Raw genomic sequence first — 22,433 nt, 5'->3', positions numbered from 1 at the left:
GTGTCTTCACATGGCAGAAGGGTAAAAGGGGCAAACAGTTTCTCTTAGGCCTCTCTTATAAGGGCACTAGTCCCATTCATGAGTGCTGTGTCTTCATGACTTCCCTAAGTCCCCATTTCTTTCTTTCTTTTTTTTTTTTTTTTTTTTTGTAACAGAGTCTCGCTCTGTTGCCCAGGCTGGAGTGCAGTGGCTCGATCTCAGCTCACTGCAAGCTCCGCCTCCCGGGTTCACGCCATTCTCCTGCCTCAGCCTCCCGAGTAGCTGGGACTACAGGCTCCCGCCACCACGCCTGGCTAATTTTTTTGTATTTTTAGTAGAGATGGGGTTTCACCATGTTAGCCAGGATGGTCTCGATCTCCTGACCTCATGATCCGCCTGCCTCGGCCTCCCAAAGTGCTGGGATTACAGACGTGAGCCACTGCGCCTGGCCCCATTTCTTACCAACACATTGGGGATTAGATGTCAGCATATGAATTTTGGAGGGACACAAACATTTAGACCATAGCGGATAGGTCACATCTAGTTATGTAGTGAGATGTTACTGCTTTAGTATGAATTTATGTATACTTAAATAATAACTAGCTACCTCTGCATTGCATATGCAATAAATATTCTGTTAACTGTATTTAAATACAGAAGTTAAAAGTATATTTCTTTTTTTTTTTTTTTTGAGACAGGGTCTTCGTTGGTTGACTAGGCTGGAGTGCAGTGGTGTGATCTCGGTTCACTGCAACCTCCATCTCCTGGGTTCAAGCAATCCTCCTGCCCCAGCCTCTCCAGTAGCTGGGTCTGCAGGCATGTGCCACCACACCCAGCTAATTTTGTATTTTTAATAGAGATGGGGTTTCACCATGTTGTCCAGGCTGGTCTCAAACTCTTGTCCTCAGATGATCCTCTCACCTTGGTCTCCCAAAGTGCTGGGATTACAGACTTGAGCCACTGCGCCTGGCTAATTTTTTCATCTTTGTAATTTCTTGTTCTTTAATCATTAAAAATATGCATTAAATGCGGAAAAGGATGTTTGTGTGTCGAGTTTTATCATGGGGAATGATTTTGTAAATTGTAAGCATCTGGGTGTGTATGTTGTTACTATCCCTTAATTTAGAATTTTTTAATCCTTTAAGTGTTTTTTTTAGAAAAACTTTAATGCTAGTATTGTACAGACTACTTCTGATAATAAGATGTAACAACCCCCTTAGGAGTAATTGAATGGTTTGAGAAGTTTGTTACAAAGTTAAGGTGGCTTTATTTAAATCTGTGATTGAGTCAGTGATTCTCTGCTCTGGCTGTAAAATAAAATCATCCGGGGCTCCCCTTTTTAAAAAATTGAGGTAAAATTCACCTAACAGGCCAGGCACGGTGGCTCACCCTGTAATCCCAGCACTTTGGGAGGCCAAGGTGGGTGGATCATGAGGTCGAGAGATTGAGACCATCTTGGCCAACGTGGTGAAACCCCATCTCTACTAAAAATACAAAAATTAGCCTGGCGTGGTGGCACATGCCTGTAGCCCCAGCTGCTTGGGAGGCTGAGGCAGGAGAATTGCTTGAACCCGGGAGGCTGCAGTGAGCAGAGATCGCACCACTGCACTCCAGCCTGGCAACAGAGTAAGACTCTATCTCAAAAAAAAAAAAAAAATTTCACCTAACAAAATCTACCATTTCAGTCATTTTAAGTGTACAATTTGGTGGCTTTTAATAAATTCACAGTGTTGTGCAATTACCACTTTCTAATTCCAGAACATTTCTATCATCCCCAAAATAAACCTTATATCTATTAAGCAGTCATTGTACATTTTCCCCTACCTCATCTTCTGGTAATCACTAATCTGCTTTCTGCCTATGGATTTGCCTATTCTGGCTATTTCTTATAAATAGAATCATACAATATGTGCCTTTTATGTCTGGCTTCTTTCGCTTGGCATGTTTTCAAGGTTCATCCATGTTGTAGCATGTATTAATACTTCATTCCTTTTGTTTCCGCATAGTGGCTACACCATTTTACATCCTATCAATAATACAGTGTACTAGAGTTCCAGTTTCTCCAGCATCCTTACCAACACTAGTTATTTTCCATTATTTAAAAAATAGCCATCAGAGTGGGTATAAAGTGATATGTCATTGATTGTGGTTTTGATTTGCGTTTCCCTCATGATTAATGATTTGAGTTTTGTTTTTTTTTTTTTTTTGGACAGGGGCGTAGTCCGTCACCCAGGCTGGAGTGCTGTGGCACGGATATTGGTTCACTGCAGCCTTGACCTCCTGGGCTCAATTGATCCTCCATCCTCCCACTCGAGCCTCCCAACTAACTGGGACTACAAGTGCGCCACCACATCTGGCTACATTTCGTATTTTTTGTATAGGGTTTTGCCATGTTTCCTGGTCTGGTCTCAAACTCCTGGGCTTAAGTGGTCCACCAGTCTCGGCCTCTCAGAGTTTTGGGATTACAGCCCACTCTGCTGGGCTACTTTTACGTTTGATGTCTTTTTTTTTTGTGAGACAGGGTCTTGCTCTGTTGCCCAGGCTGGAGTGCAGTGGTGTGATCACAGTTTACTGCAGCCTCAACCTCCTGGGCTTAGGCGATCCCTCCTCCTTAGCCTGCCAGGTAGCTGGGACTACAGGCATTAGCTGCCATGCCTGGCTAATGTTTATTTTTATTTTATTTTTTTGAGACAGGGTCCCACTCTGTCACCCAGGCTGGAGGGCAGTGGTGTGATCTTGGCTCACTGCAACCTCTGCCCTGGGTTCAAGCAGTCCTTCTACCTCAGCCTCCTGAGTAGCTGGGACTACCTGTGTGCACCACCATGCCTGGCTAGTTTTTTTTATTTTTTATTTTTTGGTAGAGATGGGGTTTCACCATGTTGGCCAGGCTGGTCTCAAACTCCTCACCTCGAGTGATACACCAGCCTCAGCCTCCTAAAGTGCTGGGATTTTAAACATGAGCCACTGTGCCCAGCCAGAAATATAATTTTTAAAATTTCAGTTTTGATAGTTTATGTCTAGCATATAGGAATGCAATTGGTTTTTGTATGTTGACTTGTTTCCTGCATTGATACAAGGCAAGATGAACCTTGATGAACTGTTGATTTTTTTGTTGTTGTTGTTTTGAGATGGGGTTTCACTCTTGTTGCCCAGGCTGGAGTGCCAATGGCACGATCTTGGGTCACTGCAACCTCCGCCTCCTGGGTTCAAGTGATTCTCCTGCCTCAGCCTCCCAAGTAGCTGGGATTACAGGCGCCCGCCACCACTCCTGGCTCATTTTTGTATTTTTAGTGGAGACAGGGTTTCACCATATTGGCCAGGCTAGTCTCAAACTCCTGACCTCAAGTAATCCACCCGCCTCAGCCTCCCGAAGTGCTGGGATTACAAGTGTGAGTCACTGTACCCGGCCTATAATAGTTTTTTAATGTGTTTCTTAGTGTTTTTTTTTAAACACAGGTCATGTCATCTGCAAATCGTGATAGTTTTACTTCTTTCTAAGTTGAGTATCTTTTATTTCTCTTTGCTTAATTGTTCTGCCTAGAACCCTAAGTATAATGTTCAATGATTAAAGCAGACATTGTTTTTTTTGAGACAGCACCATGCCCTGTTGCCCAGGCTGCAGTCGCTGGGACCACAGGCATGCCACCATGCTGAGCTAATTTTTTAATTTTTTGTAGAGACAGGGTCTTGCTATGTTGATGAGGCTGGTCTCTTAACTTGTGGGCTCAAGCCATCCTCCTGCTTTGGCCTCCCAAAATACTGGGATTATAGGTGTGAGCCACTGTGCCCAGCCTTTTTTTTTTTTTTTGAGACAGGGTCTTGCTCTGTTGCCCAGTTGCCTAGGCTGAAGTTCATTGGCATGATCATAGCTCATGGCAGTCTCAGACACACTCAAGCTATCCTCCTGCCTCAGCCTCTTGAGTAGCTGGGACTGTAGGTGCTCACCACTGTGCCTTACTAACTTCTTTTTTTTTTTTTTGAGATGAAGTCTTACTCTGGCACCCAGGCCGGAGTGCAGTGGCACAATCTCAGCTCACTGCAATCTCCACCTCCCGAATTCAAGTGATTCTCCTGCCTCAGCTTCTGGATTAGCTGGGATTATAGTCACGTGCCACCACGCCCAGCTAATTTTTGTGTTTTTAGTGGAGATGGGGTTTTACCATGTTGGCCAGGCTGGTCTCGAACTCCTGACCTCAGGTGATCAGCCCATGACGGCCTTCTATCCTGTAGAGACAGGATGCCATGTCTTGTCTCTACAAAAAAAAAAATATGTTGCATAGGATGGTCTCAAATTCCTGACCTCAAGTGATCCTCCTGCCTTGGCCTCCCAAAGTGTTGGGATTACAGGGGTGAGCCGCTGCGCCCAGCTGAAAGGAAACATTCTTGTCTTGCTCCTTGTCGAAAGGAGAAAGCATTCAGTCTTGTACCTTTAAACATGATGTTAGCTTATTAGTTATGGGATTTTTGTAGAAGTCCTTTATCAGGTTGAGGCATTTGGTATTTAAAAAATCTTAACCTAGGTAACATAGTGAGATCCTATCTTATAAGGAATAAAAAGTAAATTAGCCAGGTGTGCTGGCACACCCCTGTGGTCCCAGCTGCACAGGAAGCTGAGGTGGGAGGGTTGTTTGAGCCAAGGAGGATGAGGAGGATGAGGCTGTGGTGAGCTACGATCATGCCACTGCACCCTAGCCTGGGTGACAGAGCGAGACCTTGTCTCAAAAAAGAAAAAAACTTGTAGGTAAATTATAATATGTAGTCAAGAAAAGCAGTTATCTAAATTGATGTTTAAAGAACTAGGATACATGACTATATTATTGATACTGAAATTTCACCATGGAGAATGAGATTTGTATATTTATATAGTTGTTTTTTTTTTTTTTTTTGAGACAGAATTCCCCTCTTGTTGCCCAGGCTGGAATGCAGTGGTGCGATCTCAGCTCACTGCAACCTCTGCCTCCCGGGTTCAAGTGATTGTCCTGCCTCAGTCTCCTGAGTAGCAGGGATTACAGGCATGCGCTACCACGCCCGGCTAATTTTTGTATTTTTAGTAGAGACAGGGTTTCACCATGTTGGCCAGGGTAGTCTCCAACTCCTCATGTCAAATGATCCACCTGCCTCAGCTTCCCAAAGTGCTGGGATTACAGGCGTGAGCCACTGTGCCTGGTCTATGTTTCTCTCTATAGAAAAAAAACCATTTTTTCCCTATATTTTTCTAAAAAAATATTCCTCTATATTTTCATTTTTTGTATTTATTGATCATTCTTGGGTGTTTCTTGGAGAGGGGGATGTGGCAGGGTCATAGGATAATAGTGGAGAGAAGGTCAGCAGATAAACACGTGAACAAAGGTCTCTGGTTTTCCTAGGCAGAGGTCCCTGCGGCCTTCCGCAGTGTTTGTGTCCCTGGGTACTTGAGATTAGGGAGTGGTGATGACTCTTAACAAGCATGCTGCCTTCAAGCATCTTTTTAACAAAGCACATCTTGCACCGCCCTTAATCCATTTAACCCTGAGTTGACACAGCACATGTTTCAGAGAGCACGGGGTTGGGGGTAAGGTTATAGATTAACAGCATCCCAAGGCAGAAGAATTTTTCTTAGTACAGAACAAAATGGAGTCTCCTATGTCTACTTCTTTCTACACAGGCACAGTAACGATCTGATCTCTCTTTCTTTTCACCACATTTCCCCCTTTTCTTTTCGACAAAACCGCCATTGTCATCATGGCCTGTTCTCGATGGTTGCTGTCTCTTCGGAGCTGTTGGGTACACCTCCCAGATGGGGCGGCCGGGCAGAGGCACTCCTCACTTCCTAGATGGGGCAGCCGGGCAGAGGTGCTCCCCACTTCCCAGACGGGGTGGCGGCCGGGCAGAGGCGCTCCTCACTTCCCAGATGGGGCGGCTGGGCAGAGGCGCTCCCCATTTCCCAGATGGGGTGGCGGCCGGGCAGAGGCGCTCCTCACATCCCAGACGGTCCGGCCGGGCAGAGGCGCTCCTCACTTCCCATTCGGGGCGGCCGGGCAGAGGCGCTCCTCACTTCCCATTCGGGGCGGCCGGGCAGAGGCGCTCCTCACTTCCCAGACAGGGCGGCCGGGCAGAGGCGCTCCTCACTTCCTCCCAGACGGGGCGGCTGGGCAGAGGCACTTCTCACTTCCCAGACAGGGCGGCTGGGCAGAGGTGCTCCTCACATCCCAGACGGGGTGGCGGCCGGGCAGAGGCACTCCTCACTTCCCAGACAGGGCAGCCAGGCAGAGACGCTCCTCACTTCCCAGACGGGGCGGCCGGGCAGAGGCGCTCCTCACATCCCAGACGATGGGTGGTCGGGTAGAGACACTCCTCCCTTCCGAGACGGTGTGGCGGCCGGGCAGAGGCGCTCCTCACTTCCCAGACGGGGCGGCCAGGCAGTGGCGCTCCTCACCTCCCATTCGGGGCAGCCGGGCAGAGGCGCTCCTCACTTCCTCCCAGACGGGGTGGCCGGGCAGAGGCACTCCTCACTTCCCAGACGGGGCGGCCGGGCAGAGGCGCTCCTCACATCCCAGACGATGGGCGGCCAGGCAGGGGCTCCTCACTTCCTAGACGGGGTGGCGGCCGGGTAGAGGCGCTCCTCACTTCCCAGACGGGGCGGCCGGGCAGAGGGGCTCCTCACATCCCAGACGATGGGCGGCCAGGCAGGTGCTCCTCACTTCCTAGACGGGGTGGCGGCCGGGTAGAGGCGCTCCTGACTTCCCAGACGGGGTGGCCGGGCAGAGGCACTCCTCACATCCCAGACGGGGAGGCCGGGCAGAGGGGCTCCTCACATCCCAGATGATGGGCAGCCAGGCAGAGACGCTGCTCACTTCTTAGATGGGGTGGGCGGGTGGGCAGAGGCTGTAATCTTAGCCCTTTGGGAGGCCAAGGCAGGCGGCTGGGAGGTGGAGGTTGTAGCGAGCCGAGATCACGCCACTGCACTCTAGCCTGGGCAACATTGAGCACTGAGTGAGCGAGACTCCGTCTGCAATCCCAGCACCTCGGGAGGCCGAGGCGGGCAGATCACCCGAGGCCAGGAGCTGGAGACCAGCCCGGTCAATACGGCGAAACCCGGTCTCCACCAAAAATACAAAAACCAGTCAGGAGTGGCGGCGCGTGCCTGGAATCCCAGGCACTTGGCAGGCCGAGGTAGGAGAATCACGGGAGCCTGAGGCAGGGAGGTTGCAGTGAGCCAAGATCATGGCATTATCGGCAACAGAGGGAGACCGAAGAAAGGAGGGAGGGGGGAGGGGGAGGGGGAGAGGGAGAGGGCTATATTTTTAATGAGTAGTAGACAAGTTAAGAAATGCAGTTTTGCTTCTGTTAGATAGGGTTATCTTTTTCTTTTACAAGATTAAATTGAGGCTGGGCATGGTGGCTCACTCCTGTAACCCCAACACTTTGGGAGGCCAAGGCGGGCAGATGACCTGAGGTCAGGAGTTCAATACCAGCCTGGCCAACATAGTGAAACCCAGTCTCTACAAAAATACAAAAATTAGGCTGGATGTGGTGGCTCATGTCTGTAATCTCAGCACTATGGGAGGCTGACAATGGGTGGATCACCTGAAGTCAGGAGTTTGAGACCAGCCTGGCCAACATGGTGAAACTTTGTCTGTACTAAAAATGCAAAAATTAGCCAGTGTGGTGGCGTGTGCCTGTAGTCCCAGCTACTCGGGAGGCTGAGGCAGGAGGATTGCTTGAACCTGGGAGGCAGCGGTTGCAGTGAGCCAAGATCGTGCCATTGCACTCCAGCCTGGGCAACAAAGCGAGACCATCTCAAAAAAAGACTAAGTTGAATAGCTTCTAGAAAACTTATACTTTAAGTAAATTATGATCTTTTTATTCTAGACAAAATTATTGTCCTTTTATTCTAGACAAAAGGATGCCACGGAGAAAGAAAAAAGTTAAAGAAGTCTCCGAATCTCGGAACCTGGAGAAGAAGGATGTGGAAACTACCAGTTCTGTCGGTGTGAAGAGGAAGCGTAGACTTGAGGATGCATTCATTGTGATATCCGATAGTGATGGAGAGGTTAGTGAAGTAGAGCTGAAAAGTAGAGCTGTAGCTCTCAAACTGTGCTTCTTTACCCATGGGGAGTTTGTTTCGTGACTGACTTCACCTTAATGCCAGCTCACCAAAACCGTGAAATTTTTACTCAGCTTTGTTTTAATTTGTAAATGGAGTGAAGAATTACTTAAGGTAGTAATCCTGTTGCTTGGTTGAGGATGGATCATAGTTCTTCAGTTTTATAATATAGTAATCCAAAGTGGCATTTTGGAACTATTTGAATCATCTAAATCAATTGTAAATCTTAGTTTTCATGTGTCTAGAAAGTGAGAGGAAAAACACGTGAATGTTCTTAAGTCTCTTGATGTGTTCTACATATAATAGCACCTGGCCATCTGTAGCTGTTTAAAAATAACTAAAATTAAAAATCAGCTTCTCTGTTGCACTAGTCACATTTCAAGTGATTAAAGACACATAAGGCTAGTGTCAGTTGTATTAGACAGCAGAGCTATACAACATTTTTATCATTTTAGAAAGCTTTATTCTCCGGAATAAAGATTGTAACCTTTTTCCTTTATCCTGTATTTCTATTTGTTTATTGGAGTTTTCTGCCTGCCTGCAGGTCTCATCTCAATGAATTAAGTCATTGTTTTTTCCTTCAGATTTTCTTCTGTTTCTCCTATATATATATTTTTTTTCTAGAGCCAGGGTCTCCCTCTGTCACCTAGGCTGGAGTGCAGTGGTGTTAGCTCAGCTCACTCCACCTTCCTTCTCCTGGTCCCACCTCAGCCTCCCATGTAGTTGGGACTACAGGCTCGAGCCATTATGCCTGGCTAATTTTTGTATTTTTTTTTGTAGAAATGGGGTTTCGCCATGTTGCCCAGGATGGTATCAAACTCCCATCCTCAAGCAATCCTGCCTAGGCCTCCTGAGGTGCTGGGGTTACAGATGTGAACCACTGCATCTGGCCAAAAAATGACATATTTTTGGTTAGCAAGATTGAGCATTTCTTTACATCTTTATTGATTTTTCAGAAACGTTTCTTGGCCGGGCACGGCAGCTCACACCTGTAATCCCAGCACTTTGGGAGGCCGAGGCGAGTGGATCACAAGGTCAGGAGATCGAGACCATCCTGGTTAACACAGTGAAATCCCATCTCTACTAAAAATACAAAAAATTAGCCAGGTGTGGTGGCACGTGCCTGTAGTCCCAGCTACTTTGGAGGCTGAGTCAGGAGAATTGCTTGAACCCTGGAGGCGGAGCTTGCAGTGAGCCGAGATTGCGCCACTGCACTCTAGCCTGGGTGACAGAGGGAGACTCCGTCTCAAAAAAAAAAAAAAAAAAACCAACAAAACAAAAAGTTCCTTATAGTTCAGTTTTTAATTAGGACTTTTATCTACATAGTTCATTTTAAAGGCATAAGCGTATAGAGAACAAAACAAGGGGTAGGTACATCCCTGGTGACTCATGCCTATAATCCCAGTGCTTCGGGAAGCTTAGGAGGATTGCTTGAGGCCAGGCGTTTGAGACCAGCCTGACCAACATAGTAAGACCCTGTCTCTACAAAAAATACAAAACTTAGCTGGGCATGGTGGCGTGTGCCTGTAGTCCCAGATACTTGGGAAGCTGAGGCAGGTGGGAGAATTGCTTGAGCCTAGGAGTTCAAGGAGTTTGAGGCTGCAGTGAGCTATGATTGTACCACTGCACTCCATCTAAAACAGAAAGAAAACAAAACAATTGTACTACTTGGATATCATCTTAATATTAACAAAAATAAAAATATTAAATACACAGATACAGATACGTTAAAAAAAAAATGTATACATATATGTTTAAAAAAAAATCCAAGCCGTAACAAAACAGTTTAGAAAGATATGAAATGAAAATATACACTACAGACATTTAACCATAAGCAATAATTTCTTTTTCATTTTTAAAATAATTTCTTGATGTCATCTGTGTGATCTGAAGGCAGTAATTTCTTCTGTGTCCTCGGAAAAAAATTTTTGTGCATACATTATCAGTAGAGATTTTTACAGGAAAAGAACCATGCTGTGGAAACTGTTTTGCTTTTTTTCACTTAATGTCTGTGTTAGGTCCTCCAGAGACATGGAACCAATAGGATAGGCGGATGGACGGATGGACGGATGGACGGATGGACGGACGGACGGACGGACAGAAGGACAGAAGGGTGGATGGACGGAAGGACAGATGGACGGACGGATGGAATTTATTAGGGGAATTGGCTCATTTAATTATGGAGGTTGAAAAGTCCCCACAATAGTCTATTTGCAAGCTGGATACCCTGGGATGCCAGTAGTATGGCTCAGTGGAAGTCTGAAGGCCTGAGGACAAGGGGTAAGGGGTGCTGAGTGTAAGGCCTGAAATCCAAGGCTTGGAGAGCCTGGAATTCTGATGTCCAAGGGTAGAAGAAGAAGAATGTGTCCCAGCTCCAGGAGAGAGACAAATTTGCCTTTCCTATGTTTTTATTCTATTTAGCCCCCCAGCCAGTTGGATGGTGTTCACCCACATTGAGTGCAAATCTTCCCCACTTAGTCACTCAGACTCACACTCTAATCTCCTCTGCAAACACCCGGACAGACACACCAGAAAATAATACTTTACTAGTTCTCTGGGTATTTCTTACTCCAGTCAAACTGATACCTAAAATTAACCATTATAGTATTTCCGGGAGACCTTTCTATAGCAGCACATATGTCATACGTCATATATGTTATACATACAGGAATGTGCATAAAATATAAATGCATGGTTTTAAAAATTAATGTGAACGCTTGCAGTTACCACCTGAGAATCCCTCTTCTCTTAGTGTGTCCCTTCCCAATTGCATTCTTTTCCACCTTTCTTTTTTTTTTTTGAGATGGAGTATCGCTCTGTTGCCTAGGCTGGAGTGTAGTGGTGCGATCTCGGCTCACTGCGACGTCCGCCTCCCAGGTTCAAGCGATTCTCCTGCCTCAGCCTCTTGAGTAGCTGGGATTACAGGTGCCACCATGCCTGGCTAATTTTTGTATTTTTAGTAGAGACGAGGTTTCACCATGTTGGCCAGGCTGGTCTCAAACTCTTGACCTCAGGTGATACACCCCAAAGTGTTGGGATTACAGGCGTGAGCCACCGCACCCAGCTCTTTTCCACCTTTCTAAAGGTAACGACTATGTATTCTATCTTCCCATGTTTCTCCTTACAGTTTTACCACATTTACATGTATCCCTGAACAGCATACATATATTTTGAAAAACTAAGTATCGGTGATTAGACATATCTACCAACACTTTCCAATAATCTCTCCATTCCCCAGGTATTTGAAATTTTACCTTTATCATAAACTAAAATCTTGTTTATAAATGGGTGTGTCTCTGTTTTTCTTCCGTTAATCTGTCACATATTTTTATAATTGTTCAGTTGATTGTCTTGGGTATTTTAGGTAGGCATTTATCTCTGCTAATAATGATCATTTTTCTCTTACTCTCTAGCACTTACACCTTTTTTTGCTTGTTTTCATTGCATTGGCTGTAGCTTCCAGAATAATGTTGATTGATACTAGCAATAGAGCACATCTTTTACTTCTGATGTTTTGCTATTTGTTTCATATTTCTGTTTTTATGTTAAGGAACTATCCTTTAATTGCTTATTTACTAGTAGTGGTTTTAGGAATTATGTTTAATCAAATGTCCTTTATTTAGCAAGATGATGGAGTAGTTTTTCTCCTTTAATCAACTAATATTATATATGGGATTAGTATTTTCTAATGTTGGAACATCTTTGCATTTATGAAATAAATCATACTTGGTCATGATGTGTTATATTAATATAATATTGATTTTTTTCTCAATATATTATTTAGGAGTTTTGCATCTGTACTCCTAGTGCCATTGGCTTTATAAAGTTTTTTTGGGGGGCGCTATGGCCTTCATCAGATGTTAGTATTAGGGTTATGATATAAAAGAGAAGGAAAGCTTATTATTTTTTTCTATGTCCTACCACAATTTAAATAGTATAGGAATTATTTGTTTTATAGGGTTTCCTAAAAATCTCCCATAAAACTGGGCTACCAAATGATTTTTATTTTATTTTATTTTATTTTTTTGAGACGGAGTCTCGCTCTGTCGCCCAGGCTGGAGTGCGGTGGCGCTATCTCTGCTCACTGCAAGCTCCGCCTCCCGGGTTTACACCATTCTCCTGCCTCAGCCTCCCGAGTAGCTGGGACTACAGGCGCCTGCCACCACGCCCGGCTAATTTTTTTTGTATTTTTAGTAGAGACGGGGTTTCACTGTGGTAGCCAGGATGGTCTCGATCTCCTGACCTTGTGATCCATCCGCCTCGGCCTCCCAAAGTGCTGGGATTATAGGCGTGAGTCACTGCACCTGGCCTACCAACTGATTTTTAATATGTATTTCATATTCTTATAGTGTCTTGGTATTTTTGTATATGAAAAAAAGTCTTTTTTTCTGCTTTAGAATAGAAAAAAGCAGTTGGAATCTTAGGAACACGTTTGTTTTTTGTTTTTGTTTTGTTATTATTTTTATTTTTTTATATGTATTTTTTTGAGACGGAGTCTCACTCTGTTGCCCAAGCTGGAGTTCAGTGGCATGATATCAGCTCACTGCAACCTCTGCTTCCCAGGTTCAGGTGATTCTGCCTGCCTCAGCCTGCGGAGTAGCTGAGATTACAGGTGCCTGCCACCACGCCTGCGCAATTTTTGTATTTTTAGTAGAGAGGGGGTTTTACCATGTTGGCCAGGCTGGTCTCAAACTCCTGACCTCAGGTGATCCACCCAGCTTGGCCTCCTAAAGTGCTGGAATTACAGGTGTGAGCCACTGCACCTGGCCTTTTTTGTTTCTGTTTTTTTTTTCTTTTGTTTTTTTTTTTTCCGAGATGGAGTCTTGCTCTGTCATCCAGGTTGGAGTGCAGTGGCACAATGACGTGATCTCGGCTTACTGCAATCTCCATTAATAGTATGTACTTTATATGATTTGAATCATTTTTAAACTTAGTGAGACTTGTTTTATGGCCCAGAATATTCTGTGTGTACTTGAGAAGAACGCACGTTTTGGATAGTGATTTCTGTAAATGTCAATCTGATGAAGTTTGATGATAGTGTTGTTCAAATCTACTTTATATTTATTGGTTTTCTGTCTATTCTACAAATATTTTGAGGAGGCCGTTGAAGTCTTTGACCATAGTTGTGGATTTGTCTTATTTCTCTCTTTTTTTTTTTTTTTTTTTTGAGACAGAATCTTACTCTCTTGCCCCAGGCTGTAGAGCAGTGGCGCGATCTTGGCTCACTGCAACCTCCGCCTCCTGGGTTCAAGTGATTCTCATGCCTCAGTCTCCTGAGTAGCTGGGATTACAGGCATATGCCACCACGCCTGGCAAATTTTTGTATTTTTAGTAGAAATTGGGTTTCACCATGTTGGCCAGGCTGGTCTCGAACTCCTGACCTCAGGTGATCCGCCCGCTTGGGCCTCTGAAAGTGCTGGGATTACAGGCGTGAGCCACTGTGCCTGGCCCACAGTTACTTTTAGAACATTTTCTACCCTCCATGGCCACTGCCCTCGTGAGCCTCACACCACACTATACTGTGCCAGTCTCCATGGCCCAGTAGCAGGGGCCTAGAACATTTTCATTACTCCCAGAAAAAACCCATTTTCATTAGCAGTTACTCTCCATTTTCCCCCAAACCCCTAGCCCTTGACAACCACTAATCTACTTTCTATATGGATTTGCCCATTCTGGACATATCTTATAAATGGAATTATACAATATATGTGGCCTTTTGTCTGACTTCTTTCAATTATATATTTTCAAGGTATATTCATTTCGTAGTGTGTATCAGTACCTCATTTCTTTTTTTTCCGCAATGGGGGCACTGTTTTATATTCCCACCAACAGTGTACTAGGGTTCCGGTTTTTGTAATCCTTGCCAATGCTTATTTTCTTATTTGAAACAAAAATTATTTTAATTATCCTAGTGGGTGTGAAGTGATACCTTATTGTGGTTTTGACTTGTATTTCCCTGATGACTAATGATATTGGGCATCTTTTCATGTACTTCTTGGACATTTCTATATCTTCATCTTCAGAGAAATTATTTTCAAACCCTTTGCCCAGTTTTATTTTTATTTATTTATTTTTAGAGATGAGGATGTTGCTTTGTCTTCCAGGCTGGAATATCGTGGTGCGATCTTAGCTTGCTGCAGCCTGGAAGTCTTGGGTTCAAGCGATCCATCTGCTCCAGCCTCCTGAGTAGCTAGGACCATGCCTGGCTAATTTAAAAAAAAAAAATTCTTTTTAATTTAAAAAAAAATAAATTTTTTTGGTAGGGGGGTTAAGGACAGGATCTCTCTACATTGCCCAGGCTGGTTTTGAACTGGCCTCAAGCGATTCTCCCACTTCAGCCTCCCACAGTGCTGGGATTACGGGCATGAGCCACTGTGCCTGGCCTTTTATTTCTTTCTCTATTTTATTTTTTGTTTTCTTGATTATTTTGTTTGTGTTTCTTATTAAATTTTAGGGTGGGGTGTAGGGTTGGTGTATTTGGTTCTCTTTTGCTTCTATAGGATTTTTCATTTACCCTCTTTTTCCTTTCCTTTACTATCCATTGTCCAAAGAGTGATTTAAAATAAATGAATACACGCTGAGTTTAAACATTATTATTGTTTTTTCATATCTTCAATCAAGCTACTCTGATCTTTGGTGATGCTTACTGGTATTTTAGAGATAGACTAGTTTTTGTCTGACTGTTTATATGACAGATAATAATGCCAATATATCACGTTTTTGTTCTTACGGTTTTTATTGGTTCTAGATCTTATGTTTTCCCTTTTGTACTGAAAAGGATCTTCTAATGTTTTATGTGCATATTTATAACAATCACCAATTCCTCAGAGGCCTCTCTTAGCCATAGGGGAGGTAGAAGAGAGAGAAATCACTACTTTTAGTGGCAGCCACACTGATCATATTTCTTGTTTTGCAACAGGAACCAAAGGAGGAAAATGGATTGCAGAAAACGAAGACAAAACAGTCGAATAGAGCAAAGTGTTTGGCCAAAAGAAAAATTGCACGTATGTTTTCATTTTGTTGATAATGGTTTGGGAATTGTAATAGTCATAGAACTGATACGTTTTGGACTAGTTGATTATGTTGCATTCTTAGCTCTCTGACAGATTCAAGAAAAGTTGTGAATTTATCAGTTTTTGTTGCTATTGTTGTAAGGATTGGAACAATAACTTTTTTCAGTTTCCCATATCTTAAGTGGAAGCCAGAAGTGGTCATTCTGAATCTTTAAAAAAATTTTTTTAAATTTATTTTTTTTTTAGAGACAGGATCTCACTCTGTCACCCAGGCTTAAGTGTAGGGGTATGGTATGATCATAGCTAACTGCAGCCTTGAACTCATTGGCTCAAGTGATTCTCCTGCCTCAGCTTCCCAACTATGCCCCACGACGCCTGGCTAATTTTAATTTTTTTTTTAACTCAGGGTCCTGCTGTGTTGTCCAGGCTCATCTCAAACTCCTGGCCTCAAGCAATCCTCCAGCTTGGGTCTCCCAGTGTTGGGATTACAGGTGACAGCCACCAGTTAGCCCCCATTCTGAATCTTACAGAGCAGCAAAATCTGTTTTTATGATTCCTTTTTATTTTTGTTTTTTGAGACGGAGCATCGTGCTCTGTCGCCCAGGCTGTGTGTGCTGGCGTGATCTTGGCTCACTGCAACCTCTGCCTCCCGGGTTCATAACGATTCTCCCACCTCAGCCTCCTGAGTAGCTGGGCCTACAGGCACATGCCACTACACTCTGCTAATGTTTGCCAGGCTAGTCTCCAGCTCCTGACCTCAAGCGATCCACCCGCCTCAGCCTTCCAAAGTGCTGGGATTATAGGCATGAGCCACCATGCCTGGCTAGAACAGAAGTTTTAAACTTTGATGTGGTCCATTTTTTTCTCTTTTATGGTTTTTTTTCTTTCTATGTCCTAAGAAATCTTTGACTACGCTAAGGTTATGAAGATTTCCACCTGTTTTCTTCTGGAAATTTTATAGTTTTAGCTTTAGCATTTAGATTTCTGATCTATTTTGAGTTTTTGTATATGGTGCAAGGTAAGAGTTAAGGTTCATTTTTTTTCCATATGGATATCCAATCATTCTTGTACCATTTGCTGGAAAGACTGTCCTTTCCTTGTGTTGAAAATCAGTGCATGGGTCTATTTCTGAATTTTCTGTTCTTTTCCATTTATTTATGTTTGTCATTATGCCATACCACACTGTCTTGGTTAATGTAGCTTTATAATGTCTTAAAATCAGGTAGTATAATTCTTCCAACTTTATTTTAAAAATTGTTTTAATTTGGGTCCTTTGCATTCCTATATAAATTTAATTTTATTATTTGTTTATTACTACTGTTTTTTGAGGCAGGGTCCTACTCTGTCACCCAGGCTGGAATATAGTGGTGTGACTGCAGCACTGTAGCCTCAACCTCCTAGGCTCAAGTGATCCTCTAGCTTTAGCCTCCTGAATAGCTGGGACTAACAGGCATGCATCACCATACCCAGCTAATTTTTTTTTCTTTCTTTTTGAGACAGGGTCTCCCTCTATTGTCCAGGTTGGAATGCAGTGGCTCACTACAACCTCTGCCTCCTGGGCTCAAGTGATCCTCCCATCTCAGCTTCCCAAGTAGCTAGGACCACAGGTGTATGCCACCACATCCAGCTAGTTTTTTATTATTTGTAGAGACAAGATCTCACTGTGTTGCCCAGGCTGGTCTGGAACTGCTGGGCTTAAGTGATCTTCCCACCTCTGCCTCCTGAGTAGCTGAGACTGTAGGTGTGCATCACTACACCCAGCTATTTTTTAAAATTTATTTTTTTCTTTTCTTTTTTTTTTTTTTTGAGACAGGGTCTCACTTTGTCACCTATGCTGGAATGCATTGATGTGATCTTGGCTCACTGCAGCCTCGACCACCTGGACTTGAGCAATTACAGGCTTGAGCCACTGTACCTGGCCCTGTTTTTCATTATTACTCTCCTGAGGTGCCTTTTTAGACTGTTTTTCCCTCTAACCACTGCCATCCCCATGATGTTTTTAATACCACAGATAAGCTTTGTATTCTGTTTATGTACTGATTGTATGTCTGTATTTTATATATAAAAAGAGTTTTATTTTATTTTATTTTTGCCTCCAAGAACCAATTTTTGTCCACTTGGGGATGGTATCACTTTTGTTGAGAATGCATGATAGAAGTTGCCAGACTTGGCCATGCCCAGTGGCTCATGCCTGTGATCCCAGCACTTTGGGAGGCCGAGGCGGGTGGATCACCTGAGGTCAGGAGTTTGAGACCAGCCTGGCCAACATGGTGAAACCCCGTCTCTACTAAAAATACAAAAATTAGCCGGGCCTGGTGGCAGGCACCTATAATCCCAACTACTTGGGAGGCTGAGGGAGGAGTATCGCTTGAACCTGGGAGGCAGAGGTTGCAGTGAGCCGAGATCACGCCACTGCACTCCAGCATGGGCAACAGAGAGAGACGCCATTTCAAAAAAAAAAAAAGTTGCCACACTTACTGGTATAAAATCATTCATAGTATTCCCTTATTTATTCTTTTAGTGACTGTAGAATTTATAATCTTGTTTCCTCTTTTATTGTCGGTACTGTTAATTGGTGTTGTGTTTTTGTTCTTGAGCAGTTAAGAGGTTTATGCATTTTAATTTTTTAATTTTTTAATTTTTTGAGATGGAGTCTTGTTCTGTCGCCCAGGTTAGAGTGCAGTTGCACGATCTTGGCTCACTGCAACCTCCGCCTCCCGGGTTTAAGCAATTCTCCTACCTCAACCTCCCGAGTAGCTGGGATTACAGGCGCCCACCACCACGCCCAGCTAATTTTTGTATTTTTAGTAGAGATGAGGTTTCACCATGTTGGCCAGGCTGGTTTCAAACTCCTGACCTCAGGTGATCTGCCTGGCTTGGCCTCCCAAAGTGCTGGGATTACAGGCATGAGTCACCGCTCCTGGCTGAGGTTTATGCATTTTATTGACCTTTTTGTAGAATTGATTTTTTTTTTTTTTTGAGACGGAGTCTTGCTCTGTTGCCTAGGCTGGAGTGCAGTGGCGCATCTCTGCTCACTGCAAGCTCTGCCTCCAGGGTTCACGCCATTCTCCTGCCTCAGCCTCGTGAGTAGCTGGGACTATAGGCGCTCACCACCATGCCCGGCTGATTTTTTGTATTTTTTTAGTAGAGACGGGGTTTCACCGTGTTAGCCAGGATGGTCTTGACCTCCTGACCTCGTGATCCGCCTGCCTCAGCCTCCCAAAGTGCTGGGATTACAGGCGTGAGCCACTGCGCCCGGCCAGAATTGATTTTTTGTTTAATTTTTTCTCCGTTGTATGCCCATCTTTCATTTTATTGATTTCTTTCTGTTCTTTAAATTTTTTTCTTTCTATTACTTGGGTTAATTTTACTGTTTATATTCTAGCATTTTAAGGTGGGAAACTTGGATTACTGATTTTAAAATTTTGCCTTATACGAACATGGAAGACTATAAATTTCCCTATGAATGTGGCTTTTGTTGCATCCTACAGATTCTGATATGTTTTCATTTTCATTAAGGTCATTTCAAATTCAGTTGGGTGCATTTTTTATATTTGGATTCAATTTTAGTGATCCCCTGTACTTGTTGATTTCATATTACTAAAAAATATTTAAGATTTTTGTGATTCCATAAGTCAAAGTTATACAAAAAGGTATAGTCAAAGAAGTGTCATTTCCTCCCTTGTCCCTTTCACTGTGTTCTCAACCACTGGTAGGTAATCGTTTGTATTAGTTTCTGGTTTATCTTCCTTTCTTTCTTTTTTTTTTTTTTGTGAGACCAGAGAATCTCTCTGTCACTCAGGCTGGAGTACAGTGACGTGATCTTGGCTTGCCTCCTGGGTTCAAGGGATTCTTCTGTCTCAGTCTTCAGAGTAGCTGGGGCTACAAGTGCATGCCACCATGTCCGGCTAATTTTTATATTTTTAGCAGAGACAGGCTTTCGCCACGTTGTCCAGGCTGGTCTTGAACTCCTGACCTCAGGTGATCTGCGTGCTTTGATCTCCCATAGTGCTGGGATTACAGGTGTGAGCCATCATGCCCAGCCTATTTCTGGTTTATCCTTCTTATGTGACACTGTACAAATAAATAGGTGTATGTATATTTTCTTATTTCTCTTTTCTTACGTGAAAGGTAGCATATTATCCATAAATTATTTTGTACTTTATGTTTTACTTAATAACATATCCTTGAAATCATATTATTCCCAGTCCATAGATATATTCCTTGTTCTTTTTTATATCTGTATGTGTGTGTACCACAGTTTATGGTTATTAAATAGATTCCAGTGTTTGGCAAATTTGAACATTGCTGCAATGAAAAATGTGCATATATACTCCTTTTAATTGGAAGTGCATTTTTAGGGTAAGTTGCTAGAAGTGAGACTGCTAGGTTAAAGGGTAACTTTATGTAGTTTGTTAGACATTACCAAATCCCCCTCCATAAACATTATCCAAAATGGTCATATTCTAATTCTGTCATTTCTTTTACGTTTTTTAGCTGTAATAATTCGATAGGTTTTTTTTTTTTTCTTTTTTTTTTTTAAGACGGAATCTCGCTCTGTTACCCAGGCTGGAGTGCAGTGGCACGATCTCGGCTCACTGCAAGCTCCGCCTCCCAGGTTCATGCCATTCTCCTGCCTCAGCCTCCCGAGTAGCTGGGACTACAGGTGCCCGCCATCATGCCCAGCTAATTTTTTGTATTTTTAGTAGAGATGGGGTTTCACCATGTTAGCCAGGATGGTCTCGATCTCCTGATCTCATGATCCGCCTGCCTTGGCCTCCCAAAGTGCTGGGATTACAGGCATGAGCCACCGCGCCTGGCCTGTAATAATTCTATAAAGAGGAGCTTTTAGTCTGCTTGGTTACCCAGTAGTATAGCTCGTGTAGAAAAAGTAGGATAAAAGCAATTCTATTATTTTATCAGTTTTCAAATAGTGGATTCACTGACATTCTTCAGTAGTGACTGGTTAGTCTATGTATTTTTTAAAAATATTAGTATGAACTTACAGTTGTTTTTGTTTTTGGTTTTTTTGAGATGGAGTCTTGCTTTTGTCACCTAGGGTGGAGTGCAATGGCATGGTTTCAGCTCATTGCAACCTCCGCCTCCCAGGTTCAAGTGATTCTCCTCCCTCAGCTTCCCAAGTAGCTGGGATTACAGGCACCCACCACCATGCCTGGCTAATTTTTGTATTTTTAGTAGAGACAGGGTTTCACCATGTTGTCCGTGATGGTCTCGAATTCCCGACCTCACATGATCCTCCTACCTTGGCCTCCCACAGTGGTGGGATTACAGGCATGAGCCACCACGCCTGGCCTTAACTTACAGATTTAAATATATTTGATGTGATTTAATGCATTGCATTCATTATCTTTATTGATGCTTCAGTTCCATTTTTGGCCAGTGAGGACTTTATTTAATTGGCTCCTAAGTTCTTTCTATATGACTCTAGTAGTGTCTAATAGAGTCTTTGCTTAATAGTGTCTAGTAGTGTCTAATACAGTGACAAATATTCTAGCTCATCTTGTTCATTTCATGCTTTGGACTTGGGACCCAGCCATTTCTTCAGTGTACCCCGGTTCCTTTTAAATGAAAAATGGTGTCTGGAGACCACATTCTTGTCACTAGGGATGTTCTTTTCTATTGGGTAAATCAGAGGATTCTGAAGAGTAAAATTGTTCTGGCTAAATGTTGAGCATAAAGCGTTGCGATATTTAGCAAAAAGCTCTGGAGTGGGCATTAATTCCTCTGTTTATTCATTTAGCAAATATTTATTACGTACCATGTGCCCTGCACTTTTTTATGTGCTGGGGGTATAACAGTGAACAGTGTAGGTAAAAACTCTGCCTTCATGGGAGCTTACAGCCTAGTTAACCCAGGATTCTTGTTGTAACTGCTGCTAATTATCTTGGCCAACACCTTACCTTCTGGGGTTTTCCTCATTTACAAGATTATAAAATTGTACTAAGTGGTCTGGTAGTGTCTTCAGTTGAAAAGTTTAATAATTCTCTTTCTTGCCTCCATGATTATTCAGTGGTTGTGGTGTTCCTCCTTCTCTTTCCCTATCCTCTTACAGAGATGACAGAAGAAGAACAGTTTGCTCTGGCTCTCAAAATGAGTGAGCAGGAAGCTAGGGAGGTGAACAGCCAGGAGGAGGAAGAAGAGGAGCTCTTGAGGAAAGCCATTGCTGAAAGCCTGAATGTAAATATGCCATGTTGCAAAAGTTTGTGGAGATTGATCAGCTATATTTTCGACTTCTGTGGTGTTGTAGTTGCATTAGGAACTAGCTGTAGTCATTTATAGGGTTTTCACCTAACAAAAATTCCCATAGTAATTTTTTAAAGTCTGTGTTGAATTGTTGGTTAACCCAATTTGAAGTATTTTGTTAATTCTGTATGAAAGAGTTTTCTTGCACCCCATGGATTTTTTAGTTCATGGTTGAAAGAATTATCATAAGTTGACAGCTTCTGAAAAGACTTACTGAATACCAAGAACCCAGAAGGCAGCAAGATAAGATGCTAAACTTCTCTAGTTTTGTGGGAGAGCAAAGGGAATGAGAACTAGAGGTGGATTATGGGAAGAAAGAATGGGCAGTTTTAAAAAAATAATGAAATAAAGTTAAATTGTCATTTGAATATGCACAACTGAATTTTTTTTTTTTTTTTTTTGAGATGGAGTCTCACTCTATTGCCCAGGCTGGAGTGCAGTGGCACAATCTCGGCTCACTGCAAACTCCGCCTCCTGGGTTCAAGCAATTCTCCTGCCTTAGCCTCCCAAGTAGCTGGGATTATAAGCGCCCACCACCACACCCAGCTAATTTTTTGTATTTTCAGTAGAGACTGGGTTTCACCATGTTGGCCAGGCTGGTCTGGAACTCCTGACCTCAGGTGATCTGCCTGCCTCGGCCTCCCAAAGTGCTGGAATTACAAGCATTAGCCACCTCGCCCAGCCTGAAATGATTTTAAATGTGAAGGATACTTGCCAGTGGCAGGTCCTGAACCATCTTTTTATGCCATTTGCCTCCCTGTTTTAAAAAAGGGTTTAGTATAGTGATCTAGTACAACACTTTGCACATAGACATTCAGCATATGCTGTGAAATTAAATTGAGCCATTTACGTTTTAGAAAGAGAAAGTCTTATGAATGGTGGCCTCCCATTTTGTCCTTCCTGTGACCCTTCATATATAGTTATTTTAATAATAAACCTGGTCTGGTATGGGATCACTTGTTTCAGAGTTGCCGGCCTTCTGATGCTTCCGCTACCAGATCTCGACCTCTGGCCACTGGACCGTCTTCCCAGTCCCACCAAGAGAAAACCACAGACTCTGGGCTCACTGAAGGCATGTCTCCCTGTTCTGA

At 43.4% G+C, this 22,433-nt stretch overlaps 1 protein-coding gene across 7 annotated transcripts in view; it reads left to right on the top strand.

The window, feature by feature from the left end:
- Positions 1 to 22,433, top strand: part of UIMC1 (ubiquitin interaction motif containing 1) — a 115,824-nt gene that overhangs the window by 33,087 nt on the left and 60,304 nt on the right. For 5 of the 7 annotated variants that reach the window (XM_008958133.6, XM_055113044.3, XM_003806848.7 and 2 more), the window contains 4 exons: positions 7,857 to 8,011; positions 14,985 to 15,069; positions 21,152 to 21,276; positions 22,309 to 22,414. In XM_008958133.6, coding sequence (XP_008956381.1) covers positions 7,857 to 8,011; positions 14,985 to 15,069; positions 21,152 to 21,276; positions 22,309 to 22,414 — 471 coding nt within the window. The remainder of the gene's footprint in view (positions 1 to 7,856; positions 8,012 to 14,984; positions 15,070 to 21,151; positions 21,277 to 22,308; positions 22,415 to 22,433) is intronic. The other 2 variants (XM_063604303.1, XM_063604302.1) reach the window with 1 other exon arrangement.

Source organism: Pan paniscus, chromosome 4, assembly GCF_029289425.2.
Source record: "Pan paniscus chromosome 4, NHGRI_mPanPan1-v2.0_pri, whole genome shotgun sequence".
Taxonomy (NCBI): Eukaryota; Metazoa; Chordata; class Mammalia; order Primates; family Hominidae; genus Pan; species Pan paniscus.
Note: the sequence above shows the minus strand (reverse complement) of the source record. Positions and strands in the feature narration are given on the sequence as shown.